Source organism: Arachis hypogaea, chromosome 13, assembly GCF_003086295.3.
Source record: "Arachis hypogaea cultivar Tifrunner chromosome 13, arahy.Tifrunner.gnm2.J5K5, whole genome shotgun sequence".
Taxonomy (NCBI): domain Eukaryota; kingdom Viridiplantae; phylum Streptophyta; class Magnoliopsida; order Fabales; family Fabaceae; genus Arachis; species Arachis hypogaea.
Window position 1 is genome coordinate 46,271,308 of NC_092048.1, and position 19,940 is coordinate 46,291,247.

The window sequence follows — 19,940 nt, forward strand, 5'->3', positions numbered from 1 at the left end:
TCACAGCAGCGATGATGGGTATGGTGGACGAGCGGTAAGGATGGAAGATGGCCGGCAGAAGGTCAGTGGGGGCGCTAGCGATGATGTTTAGAAAGCGGTCGCTATCATGGCGAGTGACGTGTATAACGTTGATGGTGCCACTGTTGAACTGCTGCGTGCCATGAAGGAGCATGACGATGATGTAGGGCACAAGCCAGAGCCAGCGGTGGGGAACTCTATGATAAGGAAGAAAAATGGAGTAGGGATGAGGGAATTTTCTTGTGGGGGATGCTTCATGTAGTCAATGAATCTGTGATGGATGGCGGCAATTTAACGGATGGGGAGAAAGGGAGAAGAATAATAGGGAGCTTGAATGAAACTAATGACATATCAAACCCGGTTCATGTAAGTTTCGATGGGAGTTGAAGAAGAACACCGTTAGAAGGTTGGTAAGGGATGATGGAGCAGAGGAATCAGATTCAAGGGTTAAGAATACTTTGATGGAGGGAAGATGCTTTGAAGAGGAAGGGGTGGTCAAGAACTTGGAGGATTCTGGGGATTCTGAAAAGGATGTAGTCAGTGATCAGAATCTTGTAAAGCAAAGAAGAAGTTGGGATGAAGACTTGGTTGAAAATAGAGCCACTTGGGCCTTGGTAGTGGAATCAGGGGTTGTCTTATATGACAAGGAAGATGACATTATGGTTGCTCTCCAAGCTCAAAATGAAGTTCTTGCACAGAAACGAAGGCAAACAAAGCAAAAAGAGAAAGCAAGAAGGAGCCGGCCTAAAAACTGGAATAAGGTGTGTAATAATGTGCTTAAATGATTTATAGTTTTTGGAATACGAGGGGTGTCTGGGGTGTTGGAAAAGTGGGTATGGCAAAAAAATTTAAGAGAAAAAATAATGTGAATATGCTAGGATTGATAGAGACGAAGAAAAATGAGGTTACTAAGTTTGACGTAGTGCAAATTTGAAAAAATGATGCGGTGGATTGGGAATATGTAGATTCTGAAGGTGCTTCTGGAGGTCTATTGTTAATGTGGGACAAAATGATATTTAAGTTGGGTAATTGTTATAAAGGGGAGAGGTGGCTGTGTGTGAAAAGGGTGTTGATGAGCAATAATTTTCATTGTGCATTTTGCTTGGTGTATGGTGCGTATGCCAAAGAGGAGAAACTAATTGTGTGAAAAGAGTTGAGTTTTATAGTTGGAGTATGCCAAGTCCCAATTTGTTACATGGGTAATTTTAATGAGGTTGTGAGAGTGGAAGAAAGGAAAGGAGCTAATTCTTTAACAGCATCAGTGGAAGATTTTAAAGACTGGATACAGGATATGGAGTTAGTGGATTTAGAACTGAATGATCGCAAGTTTACATGGTTCAGAGGCCAATCTTGCAGTCGCATTAATAGAGTTTTGGTTAGCGTGGAATGGCTTGAACAGTTTCCTAAGACGCGGCTTAAAGGTGGGCCAAAAGGTTTATCTGATCATTGTCCTTTGATAATGGAGGACACTAGATTGAGAGGGGGGCCGAGGCCATTTTGGATTCTTGGTTCACACATGACAATTTTATCAGAATGGTGAATGAGGAATGGAGGGGTCTAGAAGAGGTTCAATTTACTGAAAAGTTAAAGGCTTTGACGATACCTTTGAGTAGATGGCACGAGGAGAAGTTTGGTGATATTGATTTGAAGGTATAGCAGTTGGAGGATGAAATCAGGAAGTTAGATGATTTGGCTAGTGATGGAGTTTATGATGGGACTATGGAGGCAAGAAGGAGAACTCTAGTTAGCTTCTGTAAGCGTTGGTATATTAGAAAGGAAATCCATTAGAAGCAGATATCAAGGTCCTGACATGCTAAGTACATGGATAAGAACACTAGATATTTTCATGGTTTAATTACTCTGTTGGTCCCTATAGTTTCGCAAAATTTTCAATTAGGTCCCTATATTTAGTTTAAGTTAATTAATCAAATTAGTTTTATACGATAAAATTTGTTATTAACTGGTTAGAAAATTAAAAAATTTATTTTTAACCGCTTATAAAAATAAAAATTGATTTTAAAAAAAGAATAAAGTATTGTTTTTGTCTCCAACGTTTGGAGTTAGGTCTTAAAGTTGTCCCTAACGTTTGAATCGTCCTATTTAAGTCCCTAACGTTTTAAAATTGACTCAATATTGCCCTGCCGTTAGGAATCTGTTAACGGAATTGACGGCGGGACAAAATTGAGACGATTTTGAAACGTTAGGGACTTAAATAGGACGAACACGTTAGAGACAAAAACAATACATAGAAATAAATTTTAATTTTAATTTTATCCTTCAATAATATCAATTTTTTACGGTACATAGTTATTTAATTATTTTTTAATCACATCTAAGTAAATTATACTTAATCACATTAATTTTATTCTAAATAAATTTATTTTTTTATAATTTTACTCTTAAAAATTTTTACTCATCATAAAATATTTGTAGAATGACTAGTACATAAACCTATGGGAAAAAAATGATACATATACAATAAAGTAATGTGATTCTAGTCATTTACAAACATTTCATGATGAGTAAAAATCTTTAAGAGTAAAATTATAAAAAAATGATTTAGAATAAAAGTAATGTGATTAAGTGTAATTTAGTTAAATGTGATTAAAAAATAATTGAATAACTATGTACCGTAAAAGATTGATATTAATGAAGAATAAAATTAAAATTTATTTCTATGTATCATTCTTGTCCTCAACGTTTTCGTCCTATTTAAGTCCCCTAACGTTTTAAAATCGTCTCAATTTTGTTCTGCCGTCAATTTTGAAACGTTAGGAATTTAAATAGGACGATTCAAATCTTAGGGACAACTTTGAGACTTACCCCAAACGTTGGAGACAAAACGATATTTACTCTTAAAAAAATAATTAATTTTTATTTAAAAGACCGATTTCTATATAAACAAATCGATTTTTCCAAAAAAAAATTAATTAAAAACCAATTTTCACAAATAAAATTTGGTTTTAATTTTGATTAACTGGTTAAAAATTAATTTTTAAAATTTGATTTTAGTTAACTAATTTTTAATAATATGAATATAATTTTTAAAATTATTTTATTAAATTAGTTAGCCAAAATTTGATTATAATTTTTTATCTCATTGACAATATTTTGGATTTTAAATGTACTGCAATATGAGCCATCTTCATCTTGGAGTCTCTTCCTCTTGTCAGCGTATCCACAAGTTCAATCCACCACTTCCATAGCTCAAGAACTTGATTTCTAGGTATTAAGCTGGCCACGGATGATTTATTCCATATAGCTTTCGATTCTGGACAAAATACAAGGGCGTGAAGAAATTATTCCGGTGGAGTGGAGCAACGCGGACATATCGAGTCAGCGTGAGGTATGCGTTTATGGATCTTCTCCTTCATCGCTAGTCCATTATGTATCACTTTCCATATGAAGACTTTGATTTTTGATTGGCATATAAGCTTCCAAATTGCTTTCCATATTCCATTTTTACTTAAATTGTTCATGTAGGAATTCGATAGAGGGGTGGAAGAAATGATATGCAAGTTCATGGCTAGTTTTCACAGAGTACACTCCAGAGTTATTGTAAATCCATACCAGTAAGTGTTCTTCTCCTTCAATGTTTGTTTGGGAAATTTTCATTTATTTTTTTCAGATCGCATGAACTCGTTTCATCCATCAGTTGCCTCATCCAAAACTTACTGGTTTCATTCTTTAGAACACTGAAAGGAGGTTCGTCACCAAACCAAGAATCATCCTACCATTTCACTTAGCCATGTTTTGAAATTCTTCATTCCATGCCTTTTTTAAGTATCTTTCATCCCTCCAAGAGACTCTCATGCCTAGGAAAGCTTGTTCCCCTTCATTGCATAAAGAAGAGGTGAGCCTGAAGTATTCGTTTTTAAAGATTTTGTAGAATAGAGAATGAGGCTTGATTAATAATCTCCATCCCTGCTTTACTAATATTGCCAGATTGAAAACCTTTAGATCTTTGAAACCTAAGCCGCCTACAAACTTTTCTCTGCTCAACGTATCCCATCTAATCTAGTGCATCTTTCTTTCACTCTACCTTTAACCCCATCAAAAATTCATCACCAGTCTATGTAGCTCATCAATTACAGACCCAGGAAATTTAAACAACTAAGAGTGTATATAAGAATAGAAGTGCCCACCATCTTGATCAGTATTTCTTTTCCAATGACTAACAAAAGATTTCTCTTCCAATGGTTGAGCTTTTTGCTGACTTTGCCTTTTACATAAGCAAGCGTCTCATACTTCGATCTATTAACCATAGAGGACAGCCCCAAATACTTATCCTGAGTACTCCCATTCAGAATTTCAAGTAGATCAGCTAGCTCTGCGGAGTATTTTTATTAAAAAAAATAATTAATTTATTAGTTATAAAAATCAAATCAGGCCGGTTCAACCGAATTAATTGAGAATTGGTCACATGGTTGATTTGATTGACCTCCAAAATCTTCTAATAAAAAATCAGTCAGAGAACCGGTCGAACCGACAATTAACCTCTTCTCTCATCCGAGCTCTATCTCTTTGTCTTCATCGACAGTTCCCATTCTTTCGTCACCATCACTTCCCTTCCTCCCTTTGTGACGGTAAACACTGTTGCTTGAAATTATTTTTTGTTTATTTTGTAATTTGTACTTTTGTTAATAATATTGAGTTGCTGATTTTCAGAATTTGTTAATACTTTTATTAATAATATTGGGATCTCATTGTTTGTGGCAGATATCATCATTTCCCTTCTCACCCAAGCTCTCTATCTTCAATTTATTTTTGCTTATTTAATTCTAAATTGTTGAGTTAGGTTTAATTGTAAGTTGGGTTTAATTTTGAGTTGTTGAGTTAATTATAATGATTTGAGAAAAGGACAAATAGGTCCCTGACCTTTTGCCCCGCGGATATTTTCGTCCCTGACCATTGAAAAATATTTTTAAGTCCCTGACCTTCACAAAACTTAGACGGATCAGTTCCTGACAGAGGCATTTGGACGGATCAGTCCCTGACGGAAGCATTTGGACGGAGGAATTGATCCGTCCAAGTTTTGTGAAGGTCAGGGACTTAAAAGTATTTTTTAATGGTCAAAGACAAAAATGTCCGCGGGACAAATAGATAAGTCAGGGACCTATTTATCCTTTTCTCTAATGATTTTGTTGATGTTTACTTATTCTGAGTTGCTGATTTTCTGAGATGATGTTGCTTATTACGGAGGATGAATGATGTTTTTGCTTATGGTTAAATTTTTTTGGTTATTTATTGAGCATTATGTTTGTCATTTACGTGCGATTTCATCTAATTTAGGTTTAAATTTTGATGTTTAAAGTCATTTATGAATTTTTATTGATAAATTATAAATAATTTATTAGGTAAAATTGTAAAATTTTAAATTGAGTAAAGGACAATTTTGTCGCTGACCTTTTTTTTCGCGGACATTTTCGTCCTCAAGCAATGGAAAATACATTAAAGCCCCTGACTGCTGAAAAACGTGGATATTTATGTCCTTCCGTTGAATTCAGCCGTTTGCACTGGACGGAAAAGGCTGAGTTGGCAGAGGTGGCGCTGAGGTGGCACGTAACGGAGGCCAGGTGGCATGGAGCATTTCGTAACAGGACATATAAGTCCCTGGAGACAGTGGAGACGAAAACAACGTCGTTTTTTGTATCCTCCCCCATTCTTTCAAATTTCTCTACCCTTTTCTTCTTCCTTCATCCTTCTTCCCTTCCATTCTTCTTCCTCGGCCCTGCCTCCATCACCGCCGCACAGCCGCGCCTCTGTCAGCCACCATCAACGCCGGCGACCTCCTCCTTCCTCTCTTTTCGCATCTTCTTCCCTTTCTCACCCCCTTACTCCCATTAGTCTCTCTCTCTTCTTATCCTCCTTCCACCCACCGTTCGTCTGCGACAACCTTCTCGGTGACCCACTACCGCCGCGCCACCGCCTCTCTGCAAAAATTAGTCTCAAATCTTGAGGGGTTAGGGTTTTCCTCCGCACGAACAATAATGAACAGTGTCGGATCGGGATCCTCGAACCTCTGCATAAATGACACTCTCACTGACGACGAGCTTCGTTCGATCCTGGCGAAGCTGGAGAGCGAGAAGGACAAGGAGATCTTCGGGTTGGTGTGTAAGAGGTGGCTCCGATTGCAGAGCACCGAAAGGAAGAAGCTTGCGGCGCGTGCAGGTCCACACAGGCTTCGCAGAATGGCTGATAGATTCACGCGCTTGCTCGAATCGAACCTTGCCCAGTCCGTTTCGTGGTCATTCTATCCCGGCGTCACCGATTCCGACCTCAACGTCATTGCCAATGGTTTCACATGCTTGAGGGTCCTCAATTTGCATAATTGTAAAGGTGAACTCTTTTTCCCTTTTTTCCCATGTTGTTTTTGTTTGTTTTGCCAAAAAACTGTTGAAATTGACCTTTAAGATGTTGTTTTTCTTCTGATGGGGAGTGAAAATTTCAATGAGATTCACATGGAATGTTTTTGACCTTTTCAGTTGGTGAAGGATGCAAGGGGTATTGCCGATCCAAATATGGGGTTTGCTTGCCAGTTGTTGCAGTGCCAAAAGAGGGTGCATGCAGTTGGATTGGTATGAAGTGTGATCCCATCATGGAAAGGGATGCCAGAGGTGCTGTTGGTCAGATTATTCGCTATGAGAAAGCGGAAGGACCCGTTAAAGTGAGTAGGGAATCTCATGAACCTGCTAACTTCTGGGAAGTATTCTCAAGGTTCTTGCCTTTGATGGATAAATCTTACAGTAAAGTAGAAAGTTTCAAATCAAGTGCTAAGGTTCAGCCTGGTGAGAGGAAAGTGGGCTCCTATGATGTTGATTATGAAGTTTTCCAAAAAGCTATTGTTGGAAGTTTTGTGCCACCATTTCCATCATCAGAGGATGAACATGAAACCCATCTTCCTGCAAGAGAGAGTAGTTGGAGTGCCTTAAGGCGTAAAGTTTCCTCTTCTCATATGGAGGAGATTGTCACAGCCCCTAAGTCATCCCTTCCAAGGGTTTATTCCGATTCCGTGTTGTGTATTCATTCAACAAAAACTTCATCTCCATCCTCATCATCTTCGCCCTCGTATATCTCTCCAGATTCTATTTCTTCGCCCTCGTATATCTCACCTTAGAAGAAGAATGGAAGGAAAAAGGGACGAAGGAAGAAGAAAAGGGCAGAGAAATTCGAAAGATTGGGGGAGGAGACGAAACGGCGTCGTTTTTGTCTCCAGGGACTTATATGTCCTGTTACAAAATGCTCCATGTCACCTGGCCTCCGTTACGTGCCACCTCAACGCCATCTCTGCCAGCTCAGCCTTTTCCGTCCAGTGCAAACGGCTGAATTTAACGGAAGGACATAAATGTCCACGTTTTTCAGAGATCAGTGGCTTTAATGTATTTTTCATTCCTTGAGGACGAAAATGTCCGCAAAAAAAAAAAGTCAGGAACGAAAATGTCCTTTACTCTTTTAAATTTTATTAGATTAAAATTATTGAATTTAAATATTTAAAATCATAAGTTGAATTCAACTTATTTAATATTTAATTAAACTGGTTAAACTTTGATTAAACTTCAATCGAACTATTGAACTAATGAACCAGTTACCTTACTGGTTTATTGACCGATCCGGTTCTCGCAACCTTATTTTAAGAATAAATGACCATTTGTACCTATAAAAGATGAAAACGCTGACAGATGTACCCACATTAATCGAAATTAAACTTGTACCTACGCAAGATGTTCTCCGTTCTCCGTGTGACAAAAGTACTCTGTTTTTAGAGGATTGAAGTGCCACGTAAGGTACTTTTGTCACACGGAGAGCATCTTGCGTGGGCACAAGTTTAGTTTCGATCTAGTGTGGGTACATATGTCAGCATTTTCATTTTTTATAAGTACAAACGGTCATTTATTAACTAATTGTTCACCAAGTCTCCTGTATATATCTAGAATAAGCAGTAAATTGTTGCAACTTTGTTGCAAAATAACTGTCTGCAAATAAAATATAATTGATGAATAGACATCTAGTGTTCCGCCGAAATTCCTGTTCTCTCTTGTGGAATAGATACAAAAAAGGGTGGCTACTCCAATGAAAATTTAATGATTGTTATCATGTGAAGATACATCATTTTGACTATTAGATGATAGATTGTAGGGTTTGATTTTTATTTGAAGTAAAAGTGTTACTTTTATTTAAAGTGTTGCTAAACAAATAAGTTACATTTTTTAAACAATGATCATCATAAAAAGATGTTTTTGGCATTTTCATAAGAGTAGTTGCCACAAAAAAGACCCTTTGCACATATTAAGTATTGGTTTGGGCGCCATTAAATTCATACAAAAAAATTATCTTTTTTTAATAAAAAAAATTATTTTTTATTTTTTAATGTATTTGACTAAAAATACTAAAAAAAATAAAAAAAAAATATTTTTGTGAGAAATTACCATTAATAAAAAGATCTTTTTTTAAAAAAAAAATATTTATCACATAATAAATAAATAAAAAAATACTTTTTATCTTATTTTACCCAAACATTGATAAATAAAAAAAATTTTTATATAAAATATCCAAATATAAATTACTTTTGTAAAAAATCTTTTAAAAAATTATTATTTAAAAAAAAACTTTTTCAAAAATTACGTCCAAACATGTCCGAATGTCCGAAGAAAAAGAAGGGGAAGAAGGAATCTCCTTAATGAAACCCTCTAGTTGGCTTAAAAAAAAAAAAAAAAAAAGTGAACTTTCCACAATAATAAAATAAGAGATAATAGATACACGCTTCTTCATCCACTCTATCCATCTAGCACAGAACTCCAATTTCTCCAATAAAAACCATATAAAACTCTACTCTATCGGATCGTGTGCCTTACTCATGTTTCAGTGCTAAATCATTATGAACAAAAATTTTAGAGATAATTTTATAAAAAAATCGTGGCTAGACTAATAAACCTTATCTGAGACATTGTCATGGCGTTATTCACTTTGGGGATTAATAGATTTATATATGATAGAAACTTTTGAAAATTTTATTACCTCCAAAAAAAACTGTTGGCGGCTCTACATACTCATCTCCTGAGACTGCCTCAAGATTAAACAATGCCTTCTTAATCTCTTCATCAATAATCAGCCTTGGTAATCCCCTGTGTGTCGGCTGAGATCTTCCTTCTTGTACTTCTTAATGCCTTGGTTGGATCAATAGGATTGTCTATTAAGAATAGGTTCTCAAAGTATCTTTGAGCTCTAGCCCCAGTAGTGAGGAGTAATACACCATTGTCTATCCTCATCTTCTAATTTCCAAATTTTATTCCTTTTGTTTCTTGCTTGATGCTTGAAACGAAAGAACCCTGTATTTTGATCCCCCAAAATTGTTCCTCCATAGTATAGGCTTCAGTCAACTGATTTTCCAGCCGCAACATCTCCTCTTTCTCTTGCACATTCGGCCATTCTTTCATGATTGAGAGTGTTTCCTCCAACAATATCTCCAACTGTTCCTTTCTAATTTCCTTCTTCCTAAGAGAAGATATGTTGGAATAATCCAACAAATGATTAAACACTAATATTTAGAAAGAGACAATTATAGTGTACACTAATCTAGGACATTATTAGTTCCACGCTTCCACTTATCATGGATCAACATAAGGAGGAAAGGAACAAGGTTTTATAATTAAATTCATTACTTCCCAAATTAAATACATTTATTCCAAAACTTTGCGAAAAAAATTAAAACCCAACACCTAAATTAATATAACAGTGCTATTCGATATCATTTCTTCTTTGTGAAAAAAAATACATAATCGGATGTTGATGGCAATTCTCATGTCTTCATCAAAATTACACACACCCGAAAACCCCCATAAGAAAAAGGAAGAAATGAAACAACGCAAGAATAAAATAACAGCGGAAGGGAATAATTAACTCCTACAGAGTAGTAATAATTATACACCATACAAATAACAATACCAAAAATTATAAAAAAAACCGGTTCACCATTACCCGATCCAAATCGGTCCAAACAAACACCGGTTTGGTTCGCGTCCTGAATGAACGGATCAGAGCGAAGCTAAGCACCGGGTGCAGCATCTTTGACCTTACTCTGCAAGTAGCCACCGTATTCTCTAGCGTAGTCCTTGACGTGGGTGGCCGTATCGTAGATCCGGATCCGGGCGTAATCGACCCGGTCGGAACCGGGCGGGTGCATTCCCCGGAAGTAACGGTACATCCAAGACACGGCGGCGACGAGAACGATCCCGAATCCGCACATGGATAAGAAGGCGGCGGTTATGAGAAGAAATAGGGTTCCGATTGGGACCCAAACAGGGCTGGAGATGATTATCAAGGGGGAGAAGAAAATCATGGCGATTACGGTTCCGGTGACGGTTAGGCCGGTGAGGAGGAGCAAGATTGAACCGGTGATGAGAAGGGTTAAGAGGCCGGCGAGCTGGGTGGAGTTGGGAGTGTGATCTTGGAGCCTTCGGAGGAACACATGGTGCGGTGATAGCGGTGTTTGGAAGGTGGGTCTGTCTGCCATGGTTATTGAGAATGATGGTGAAGGAATGAGAGAGAAGAGTGGTATTGTTGTGTTGTGTTGTGTTGTGTAAAGAGAGAGAGAGAGTGAGAAAGACAAGTGTGAGAGAGAAGGTGGTATTTTGGTGACATGCAAGAAGGGTACGTGGAACGGTCGAAGTGGGGTTTCTTTCTTGCACTTTTCGGTGGGGGTGGATGGGGATCTCGTTTCCTTGCCTCGAATTAGGACTGTTTCTTTTCCTTTTTTTTAACTCATTTATTTCTCTGCCTAACAAATTTGTTAATTTGGACATGATTTTTAAAAAATATTTATATACTATTTTGTATCTGTCGATATTGTGGCATTAGGAGAGATTTGTATGAATAAGGGGTGTGGCAGCCAGAAATTGTTAGCGAAGCTTGCGTGTTTGTTTTAATGAAAACGCTGATATAAAATTTTGGTCTGCACCTCCTAACTATGCAGCAAATCTCAATCCCATCACATTTTAGAGTTTATCTCCATTTTATAAATTATATAAAAACAAAAAAATTAGTGTACTGGTTATGTTATTATTTATTAAATATTTATACTCTATTTTTATCAATAAATATAAATAATAGTGGTAGGCAAACAAATTTTATCCCTTATATTCTTAACTAAATTTTGTTTTTTTTTTTTTTTCTCTGATCTCTTCCTATTTTATTTTTTGTATAAATGATAGTACATAGTAGTAGGCAATGCCCTTATTAGGGATTTAACTTCAAAAATCAAGTTATGTTTCTTTTTTTCCCCTTAAAAGTGGACCACTTTCGATGAGCATGTTAAGGTTCATTTTGGATAAACAATTTAATTAAATTTTTTTTTAAAAAAAAATTTAAAAAATAAATATTTATATTAAAAATAACATATAAATAAAAATAAATGGTCAAAACGATCTCTAAAAGATCACGCGATCTCTAATTTAATTTTTGAAAAAAAAAGTTTAAATTAAATTCAACCCTAGAAGATTTTTAGTTAGTCAAGTTAGTCCTTTCGTCAATTCTTTCGCTAACACCGTTAACAAAAGCTAACATGGCACGAGGGCTAAACCAAAAAAGTTTTACTTTGGCATGAAAAACAATCTTTTGGCACAACCATGTGAAACAATGTATAATATCTCCATCAATAAATTTACTTGTATGATATTGTTTAGATAATACTCTTAAAGAATATAAATGCTAATTTTTCTTGTATGCTATTATTAATGAATTGAACTTTTTTTTTTTGTTGTCAAAACTCTTGTAATCAAATAATGTACATTATAGAATTGTTTGTCATTTTGAATTTAGGCTAAGTTTTATCTTTATTCCTTTGTAGATGGAAGGACCTCCCATCATCAGGTGCATGTTCTACTAGTAAAGTTGGTCATAACAAGAGAACTTGTAAAAAGAAAAAATAGATGGAGGGAAAGGAATAAGCAAGGCAAATGCAGCTGCAAGCCTGCAACTTGTAACTATTGCCGCCCCTCCATTTGATGCTGCCCCTGCTGCTCTAAGTACTGAACCACATCACTCACTCCCTCCACCATCCGCAGCCGAGCAAAACGCTCCAACTGAGTTTGTGCTTAACCAGATAGATGCCTATCCATCAACACAACACACACGAAACTCACAACAGGTTACATTTGTAACTTGAAAAAATTAAATGTTGTTGTTTATATTTGTAACTGAAATTGTTTTTAAATGTTAGATGAAATTCTTGTTGAAATTATGAAGAAAATTGTGCAAAGCCCGCAAAACTAGAAGTTGTCAAGGGAAGAGCCAGAGGAAATGCCTCCCCCCAAATTGTTGCAACATCAACAGCTTCTTTTTCTATTGAAATTATTAGGAAAAACTAGGTCTGTCACTGCCAAAAGACTTGTAGACTATATGACTTTTGTTCTTACTCTAGGATTCAAACCTTTTAAAAAAAAGGATAAACCTACTTAATGTTGATTTCTAAACATTATGTAATTAGGACTAGTGATATATTTTTTTGTATAAGACTTTTTTATTGCCATTAAAAATATTGTGGTTGGTTTCATTGTTAAATCCATTTTTTTGGTTTAGGCTTTTGATTAAGTTAATATAGTTAACTTTTTGGATATCAATTAGATAATTATGATCAAACAATATTGCTGTTTCAGTTTTAATATATGAAAATATTTAGTTTATCTACATATCATTGTAATCTTGTATAATTAGGTAAAATTGTGTAATGTGTTAACTGATTTCATAAAATGTTAATTTCAACCCCTACTTTTAAGTTTAATTAATCAGGTTACAATTTAAAGGATAATCTTGCTAAAATTAAATTTAAAAAAACAAGTTGTTCAATTCATTGCTAATTGAATACAATAGGACATATCAATTCGTTCTTGTTCATTACACATTACATGCCTAAGAACAAATTAATAGCACTATCACTTGAAAATACAAAATGTGCAAATTAATCCCACAACTAAAATTACAATTATCAATCCAATGAACATAGAGGTCATTAGCATTTTTGCAAATTTGACTTCTGCTTCCAAACTTCTCATTCTCCATGCAATGTATACTTTCTATTCATCATGATTGCTCTCTACTTCTGCATCTTCATTTTTTTCATCATATTCATTTTCATCAACTTACTTGAAGAAGTTGCAATGGCTGCCATTCTGCAGAAATTTAAGAAATCTTATGATTGAAAACCCTCACAACTAGTAAGAATATTAAAGATAAAGGAATTCATGAGAACAACTCACCCGGTATCTTGGATATGTATGGAACAATCTATCTGAGTTTTCTAAAGTTCCAGATTTCTCAATCAACTTCTTCAACCCACAATGACATATAAAGTCTTTATTTTTCCTCTTTCTTCGCATAAACGAATTAGACCCATAGTTACCAACTGAGTGACAAGAGATCCCTCTATGACGACCTCTGTTTTCACCACCCATCATGCCGGTGACCTCCAATATTGGTTTCTGAACCTCTGCAACTTAACTCCAACATAAGGGGACATATATGCACTATGATGGGATTAGGGTTTATTAGTTAGGGATTAATTTGACGAAATTTCGTAAAGTAGTCGTACTGACAGACAACTGAGATGGATAGGGGTGTGCTGACATGGATCCTAATGTGCCACGTTAGCTTCCGTTAACGCCATTAGCAAGAGAAGTGATGGAAGGATTAACGTGACTAAATAAAAATCTTTCGGAGATGAATTTGATTAAAACAATTTTTTGGAGACCAAATTGGAGATCGCGTGATCTTTCAGGAACCATTTTAACCATTTACTCATACAAATAAGTTATTTTATATTTAGTTTTTTAATCCTAAAAATATTTATTTTAAAAGTGATAAAAAAAATCTTTTTTATTATATAAGAAGCTATTTTTTTTAACTTTTTTATAAATACTTAAATAACTTTTTAAAAAATTATAATTTGGTTTTAAAAATTATACTAAATATTAATACTATAATTTTTAATAAGTTAAAAATTAAAAAGAAATTACTTATGGACCTATCCAAACTACTTGGAATGTAATTTGGTTTGTTAAGAGTTGTATAAGCCAAGTTGCCTTGAAGTTATTCCTGTTCTGATATTGACAGGTTCATAAGTGAAAAAATAAAAAATAATTGTTGCTTGCGACAAGGTGCTTGTTGAACGTGTTTCTTTCAAGGTTAAGTTACTAGCAGAATTCAACTGTACAAAATAATACATTACACTAATACATACAACAATAAGTTTTCAAAACATTCTTTGGTCCCAAATCAAGATATAATCTAAAAGTGACAATGTTTATTTTTGCTTCTTGTCAGAACTAGCAGGGCTGTTATCTGTTGCAGCAGCAGATGTTGCTGCAAGTTCCATCAACCTCTCATAATCTATCTCGGTCGACTTGAACTTGAACTTGATGCCAGCCTGAATCCACGACTTGATACACAGAATAGCTTGCGCGCTATCATGTGCGAGACAGAACCTTTGCTTCTCAATTTCGTCGCCCTTGCCGCAGAAGAGTTCTTCAGGCACAACCGAAGTTGCTTGCACAGCAAGGAAATCTCTAGCCATAACGGATAGCCGAGGATATCTTGTGCTATTAACCTTCCACCACTCCAAGACATCTGTTGGTATCGGGGCTGGAGCCTCCGCCAGGTACTGTGTAAGCTCGTCTGTGGCAGAGTTCATGCTTGCTCGGCGTTTCTTGCGAGCTATTTCCTCCGCAAAAGAGACGCTTCCTCCATCTTCCGTTTCTTGTGCATTGTAACCAGAACTCATGGATGGAAAATGACTGGTAGAATAGTTTCTCATGAAGTGTGTTCTCGCTTCATCCAGAAAATTTTCCGAGGTTAAACCCTCTGGGATCAGCTCTCCCTTGATTCTAGGATCTAGGATCGCCGTCATATATGTAAATATGTTAGAAACCTGACTAATATAATTTTTGGCTTTTTCTGTCATTCCTTCTGCAGCAGATTTTAGCCATTCCGGGCTGTGTCGCGATTCGCTGGACGTAGCACTTGTTTCTAATATATGATCCATGAAGAAAAGGACAAGCCCCACTGTTGGAACCTTAGTGGTGCATATGTTGTTTGTGGTCTTGTAGAATGGTTCAAGATACTGATGCATGATGTTAACCAAACTCTTGTCCGCGGAGCTCAGAAGCATTCTGCTATCTAGAATTTCATCATATTTACCGATAACATCTCCCATTGATTTACCTGCCTGCAAAATAAAAACAACAAAGATTGGTTTACACTTTTCCATCAGGTTTAGTTTTGAAGCCATCCATCATATTTCACAACATTGATTCAAACATTTTTAAATTTAAATCAGATGCCGCAAACAGATCAAGATTAACACAGGCAAATTCATTTAAAGCGGTTATAAAATATAACATGGTACCTTGCACACAAGATCAAGCATCTGGTAGTTTCCACTCCACCTTGTCGTAAAATCAAGAGGAAATTTCCAAGAACCTTCTTGATATGCTGCCGTCAGTTGAACAAAATCTTCAGAGATCACTGATGAAGCATTTAACTCCATTACAAACTCGCGGATCTTAGAAATGGCTTTTTTTGCAGATTTCAATCCATCGTCTATTATTGAATTCAAAGTTCGAGCAGCACATGGAATATAACAGAATGGCCCTATTTTCTGACCATCCAAGTTCTCTTTCAATGTATGGCAGGCCTGCATTGCACCTTGACTGTTATCATGGGTGCAGGACATGATTCTGTTTTCAATATTGTAGAATTTAAGAACCTTTATAAGCGATCGATAAATCTCTGCACCACCACATGGATAGGGTATGTACAAGATATCAAGAAGCAGTTTCTGGAAACACCAGTTTTCATCAATCCAATGACATGTTACACTCATATAGAAGATCTGTTCAAAAGAAGTCCAAAAATCAAGAGTAATGGAGAACTTGGAAGAAATATGTTCTAACATCGCTTTCACATCTTCCTTCATGCTTCTAAAAACTTCTCCCAGCACATTCTTGTACTTGTCACCTGACCAGAGCTGTATAGATGGATTTAGAAACTTGTAGGAATTTACAAGCCATTTCTCTTCCAGAGTTGAAGGAGGGAGAGAAGCTAAAACGAGCCACCGAATCAGCAACCAGTTTAGATGATCATAATCCACCCGGTTTGCTTTTACTTGAGGCTGAGACTGAGGCTGAGGCTGAGGCTGAGACTGAGGCTGAGGTTGAGGTTGAGGCTGAGTTTGAGGCTGAGACTTCTTGGCCACAGCCGTGGGCCGGGGTGCTGCATTATTGACAGCCTCTCCCGTTGACTTATCATAACCTGGATGGCGATTAGCAAGATGCCGTCCCAAATTGCCTTCATGAATAAAGGATATTTTAGTGAATGTATATATGAAAAAAGCGAAGCATATTTATGAAATATTGAAATCAAAAGCTTGAGATATTTAAACAACAAAGTTTCATAAGCATTTATCAGGTTTCAAAGCTATATGCCCATGAGGATTATGGTCAACTTAAGCTGCAATTAAAGACTATCTAAAGAAGAAATAAAAATACATTGGGGGACAGAAATCTATTTAGAGAAAGAGACATTCAAATATCTACATCTCAGAACAAATTTTCACTTTCTCTTTCTCCACAAAAGGTGGTGAAGACAGTTCACCTGTGGCAGTTGCAATAGAATAACTCTGTCCACAAAACTTGCATTTTCGAGTCTTCCCATCGGTGGCTGTCTCAAAGAACTTCAAAAAAACCGATGTCATTGTTTTCTTTCTTGGTTTCTGTGGATTAACAGGAACTGACTTATCTGAAGAACTCAGGTCAATGTTAACTGGATCCATGTTTGAAATGAGAGCCACATCCATCATTGGTTTTTGGTCGCCTACTCAAAACAAAAGAGAAGAAGGAATTCAGAGTCATACAAAATGCATCCTCAAGAAATTGATAGGATGTTGAAAAACAAGACTCAAACTGAGACATCATTTAACAACTAAAGTATGCCGAAGTGAAAAACCACTTCCCTTTCTTTGATTTCACATAGCATGTTATGCTAATTCAAAGTAGCTCAAACTGTAGTTCACAGATTTAATTGGAAAAAGGTGATCAAAGTCCACAATGTACAAGTAAATCCCTCAACAACAACCATTTAACTAAAGCATCACTTTTTCCCGCTATTTGAAAAAGGAACCATGATCATGCATTACACGAAGCTAAAATCCAATAATGTACAGAGTCTTCCAAAAGAAAATGTAAGAGGCTAAAAAACAGAAAACACAGTGGATATTGAGTAGGTACCTTTATAAGTTTTGTAGTGGTTGTTATTATCACCCCACTCCATGTAACTAACACCAACTGTCACCTGCCTAAAAATTCCGCACAAAAAATAGTCAGAAAAAAGGAAGATTTTTTGTTCTCCTTTAGGTATTTCAACGACCCAAAAAAAAAAAAAAAACAAAGTAAAATAAGCATGAAAAGGCAAAGAGGGAATTGGGTATACCGGAGAGGGGGAATTCATGAGAACCCAAGTCTCAAAATTCAATTTTTTTTTGTTCTTTTAAAGCAGAATTTGGTTGCTACGATGAAGAGAGAGAAAGATGAACGGAAGCTGAGGAAGATCGGCGTGGGATCTGAGCCGAGAGTGAGAGAGAGATATGAATGTTAGAGGCGCGTCGGCGTAGAGATTGAAGCTGCTGCAGATCTGAGAGTGTTGTGTTTCGCTGTTTTTGACGGCTTCGCTCAAACCACAAAGAAAGAAGGGAGTGAAACAACGCAAACCCAATTGCTCTTTTCTAAATTTTCTTTCTATAGACAAAGCAAAGAGGGTAAAGTAGTAATTAAACCAACTTTCTCCCACTCACTGAGTCATTCGCTCAGTTTGGCTCTACGCCTCTACCCAGTGGCTTGGTTCTGCACGTCATAAACACATGTGACTTCACTCACTCACTCATTAATGGGCCTTCTTCGTTATTCCTTAGCCCATATATAGCCCACTATGTTTTTCCCTTAATTCACTTTCTGTTTTCTCCCCACCTCTAATTTCACATTGGACCCAAAGTAAAATAAATCATCCTCATAAGAATTAAGATACATGTTTTTTTTTCCCTTAAGAGAGTTTAAAAGTTTTAGTTCTAAAAGTCAGGAGATGGTTACATTAATATCCCTAATATTGTTTAATGTTTCGACAATTTGGTAATTATTATGTAATTAATAATAACCTTAAAAAGCCAAGAAGCAATAGCTTAAATGACATAATCTCTCCATATTCAATTAAGAAGTTGCAGGTTCAAGTCTCCATATCTTCAGTAAAAAAAAAAAAAACCTTAAAAAGTTAATAGATGTAATATAATATAATGTCATATAATTAGTTGATAATATTTTCTTATTGAGGTGTTAATTTGGACTAATGAAAGTAATTAGGCTTGGACTGGGAGTGAATTTTAACTCCGCTGCTCGACACAAACTAGTAGTAAGGAATATCTATAAGGGACTTTGGTACTAAATTCAGTATCAAAAATATTCGTACACTAAAATTAGTTATTAATATATTTGTGTATAAATATATATGTGATTTAATTTATTTTTAATATATATTTATATTCTAGTATGTATTTTATACTGGTGGCTGATTTTGGTATACACATAGCATAGTCCATTAAGTATAAAACTATGATATGTGTAACTTGGTTTTAGATAGGACTGGTAATGGATAGGGTAGACTAAGGTTTGGACTCTATCTTAATTATATTTGTGGGTTGAAAATTTTTTTAAAACTCTACCCTACCTTATCTACGGGTTGAGAAATTCTCAATCCTAATCCTATCTGCACTCTAAAGTTCTAAATCCTATCCTACTCGCAGAAAAATCAAATTTTTTTAAGCAAATATAAAATTCAATCATTCCAAATTTTATACATATTAATAAAATAGAAAATAAAAAACTAAATTCAAATTAAAATTAAAAATAATAAAGTCTTAAAAAAATCCAATATAAAGTTACAAATAACATAATTATCAAGTTCTTCAGAAATGACACTTGGATGTTAAAATTTTTGAATGATATATGAATTTTATTTTTATTTTATGTTAACTTTATAAATATACAAATGTTTTAAATTTTTAATTTAACTAACTAATTTAGTGGTTACTCACTTACACTAAGTTATTGAAAGAAGTTGTAGACTCAACTCTCACCTCTTTCACTATATGTATGATTTTTAAAATATATATGATATATTAGGGGTGCGAATAGGGTATAATAGGATACACTTTGAACCATTCTTTACCCTACTTGCAGCGAACTATTCTCTACTCTACTTGCAGCGGATCGAGTAGTCTACCTTATTTAAACGGGTTGGATACTCGCAGATAGAGTATGTATTGCTAGCCCTAGTTTTAATGTAGGTGGACTTCACCTTCGGTAAGCAAAATTCTCTTGTTGGTAGGAGCCCTTTTTTTTATTTTCAATGGATTAGACTAGGGACGGACCTAGAAATCTAATAATGAAAGGGACAAAAATTAAAATCTTGTATAATCAAATATAATGTTATAATTATAATTAATTTTTTAATTAAAAAATTAATAAATACTTATCAAATAAAAGAATTATCTCAGCCTTTATAATTTTTTTCATAATTTTTTATGATTTTATATCTAACAAAATAAAAAAGTATTTATTTTTAAATATTTTATTAATTAATTTACTTTAGTAAGTATTTATGTGCCAGCGAGTTAAATTTTTATATTTTATACCATTGTAAAATATGACATAAAATAATATAAATGAATTTCACTAATAATTTTGTTGTGTGAATTTAAAATATACTAAAATATTTTTATATAACAATAGTGGTAAAAAATAATAAAAAAATAATAAAAAAATAACTAAATTGCCAATTAAAAAAAACAATATTATTATAAATAATATTAAAGTATTTTTTATATGATT

At 35.0% G+C, this 19,940-nt stretch overlaps 2 protein-coding genes and 2 long non-coding RNA genes across 5 annotated transcripts; 1 reads left to right on the forward strand and 3 right to left on the reverse strand.

Moving 5' to 3' along the window:
- Nucleotides 1-3,116: 3,116 nt before the first annotated feature.
- On the forward strand, nucleotides 3,117-12,590 carry LOC112738279 (uncharacterized). 2 transcript variants are annotated; one of them, XR_011869702.1, is made up of 4 exons: nucleotides 3,117-3,364; nucleotides 3,502-3,590; nucleotides 11,861-12,099; nucleotides 12,233-12,590. It is a non-coding gene; the product is annotated as an uncharacterized lncRNA (long non-coding RNA). The 2 variants fall into 2 exon arrangements; XR_003169339.3 differs by having other exon boundaries at nucleotides 3,118-3,364; nucleotides 11,861-12,160.
- Nucleotides 9,740-10,738, reverse strand: LOC112738278 (oleosin G). The gene has a single exon (XM_025788650.3). It carries the CDS (start codon nucleotides 10,526-10,528, stop codon nucleotides 10,061-10,063), a length of 468 nt encoding a protein of 155 aa, XP_025644435.1. The 5' UTR covers nucleotides 10,529-10,738; the 3' UTR covers nucleotides 9,740-10,060.
- A 246-nt stretch (nucleotides 12,591-12,836) lies between the features above and the next one.
- LOC114925032 (uncharacterized) lies at nucleotides 12,837-13,526 on the reverse strand. The gene is made up of 2 exons (XR_003812855.2): nucleotides 13,269-13,526; nucleotides 12,837-13,181 (listed from the first exon to the last, which is right to left on the reverse strand). It is a non-coding gene; the product is annotated as an uncharacterized lncRNA (long non-coding RNA).
- Nucleotides 13,527-14,169: 643 nt separating this feature from the next.
- LOC112738280 (zinc finger BED domain-containing protein DAYSLEEPER) lies at nucleotides 14,170-17,881 on the reverse strand. Its single transcript, XM_025788651.3, has 5 exons — nucleotides 17,494-17,881; nucleotides 17,292-17,359; nucleotides 16,660-16,878; nucleotides 15,413-16,353; nucleotides 14,170-15,232 (listed from the first exon to the last, which is right to left on the reverse strand). Exons 2-5 carry the CDS (start codon nucleotides 17,332-17,334, stop codon nucleotides 14,312-14,314), a joined length of 2,124 nt encoding a protein of 707 aa, XP_025644436.1. The 5' UTR covers nucleotides 17,335-17,359; nucleotides 17,494-17,881; the 3' UTR covers nucleotides 14,170-14,311.
- Between the last annotated feature and the right edge of the window lie 2,059 nt (nucleotides 17,882-19,940).

Coding starts and splice junctions, on each gene's coding strand:
- LOC112738278 (XM_025788650.3), bottom strand. CDS start 10,528: ATGGCAGACAGACCCACCTTCCAAACACCGCTATCACCGCACCATGTG.
- LOC112738280 (XM_025788651.3), bottom strand. CDS start 17,334: ATGGAGTGGGGTGATAATAACAACCACTACAAAACTTATAAAG. Junction 16,879..17,291: donor CCACTACAAAACTTATAAAG/GTACCTACTCAA, acceptor TGTTTTGAGTAG/GCGACCAAAAACCAATGATG. Junction 16,354..16,659: donor TTCTATTGCAACTGCCACAG/GTGAACTGTCTT, acceptor TTATTCATGAAG/GCAATTTGGGACGGCATCTT.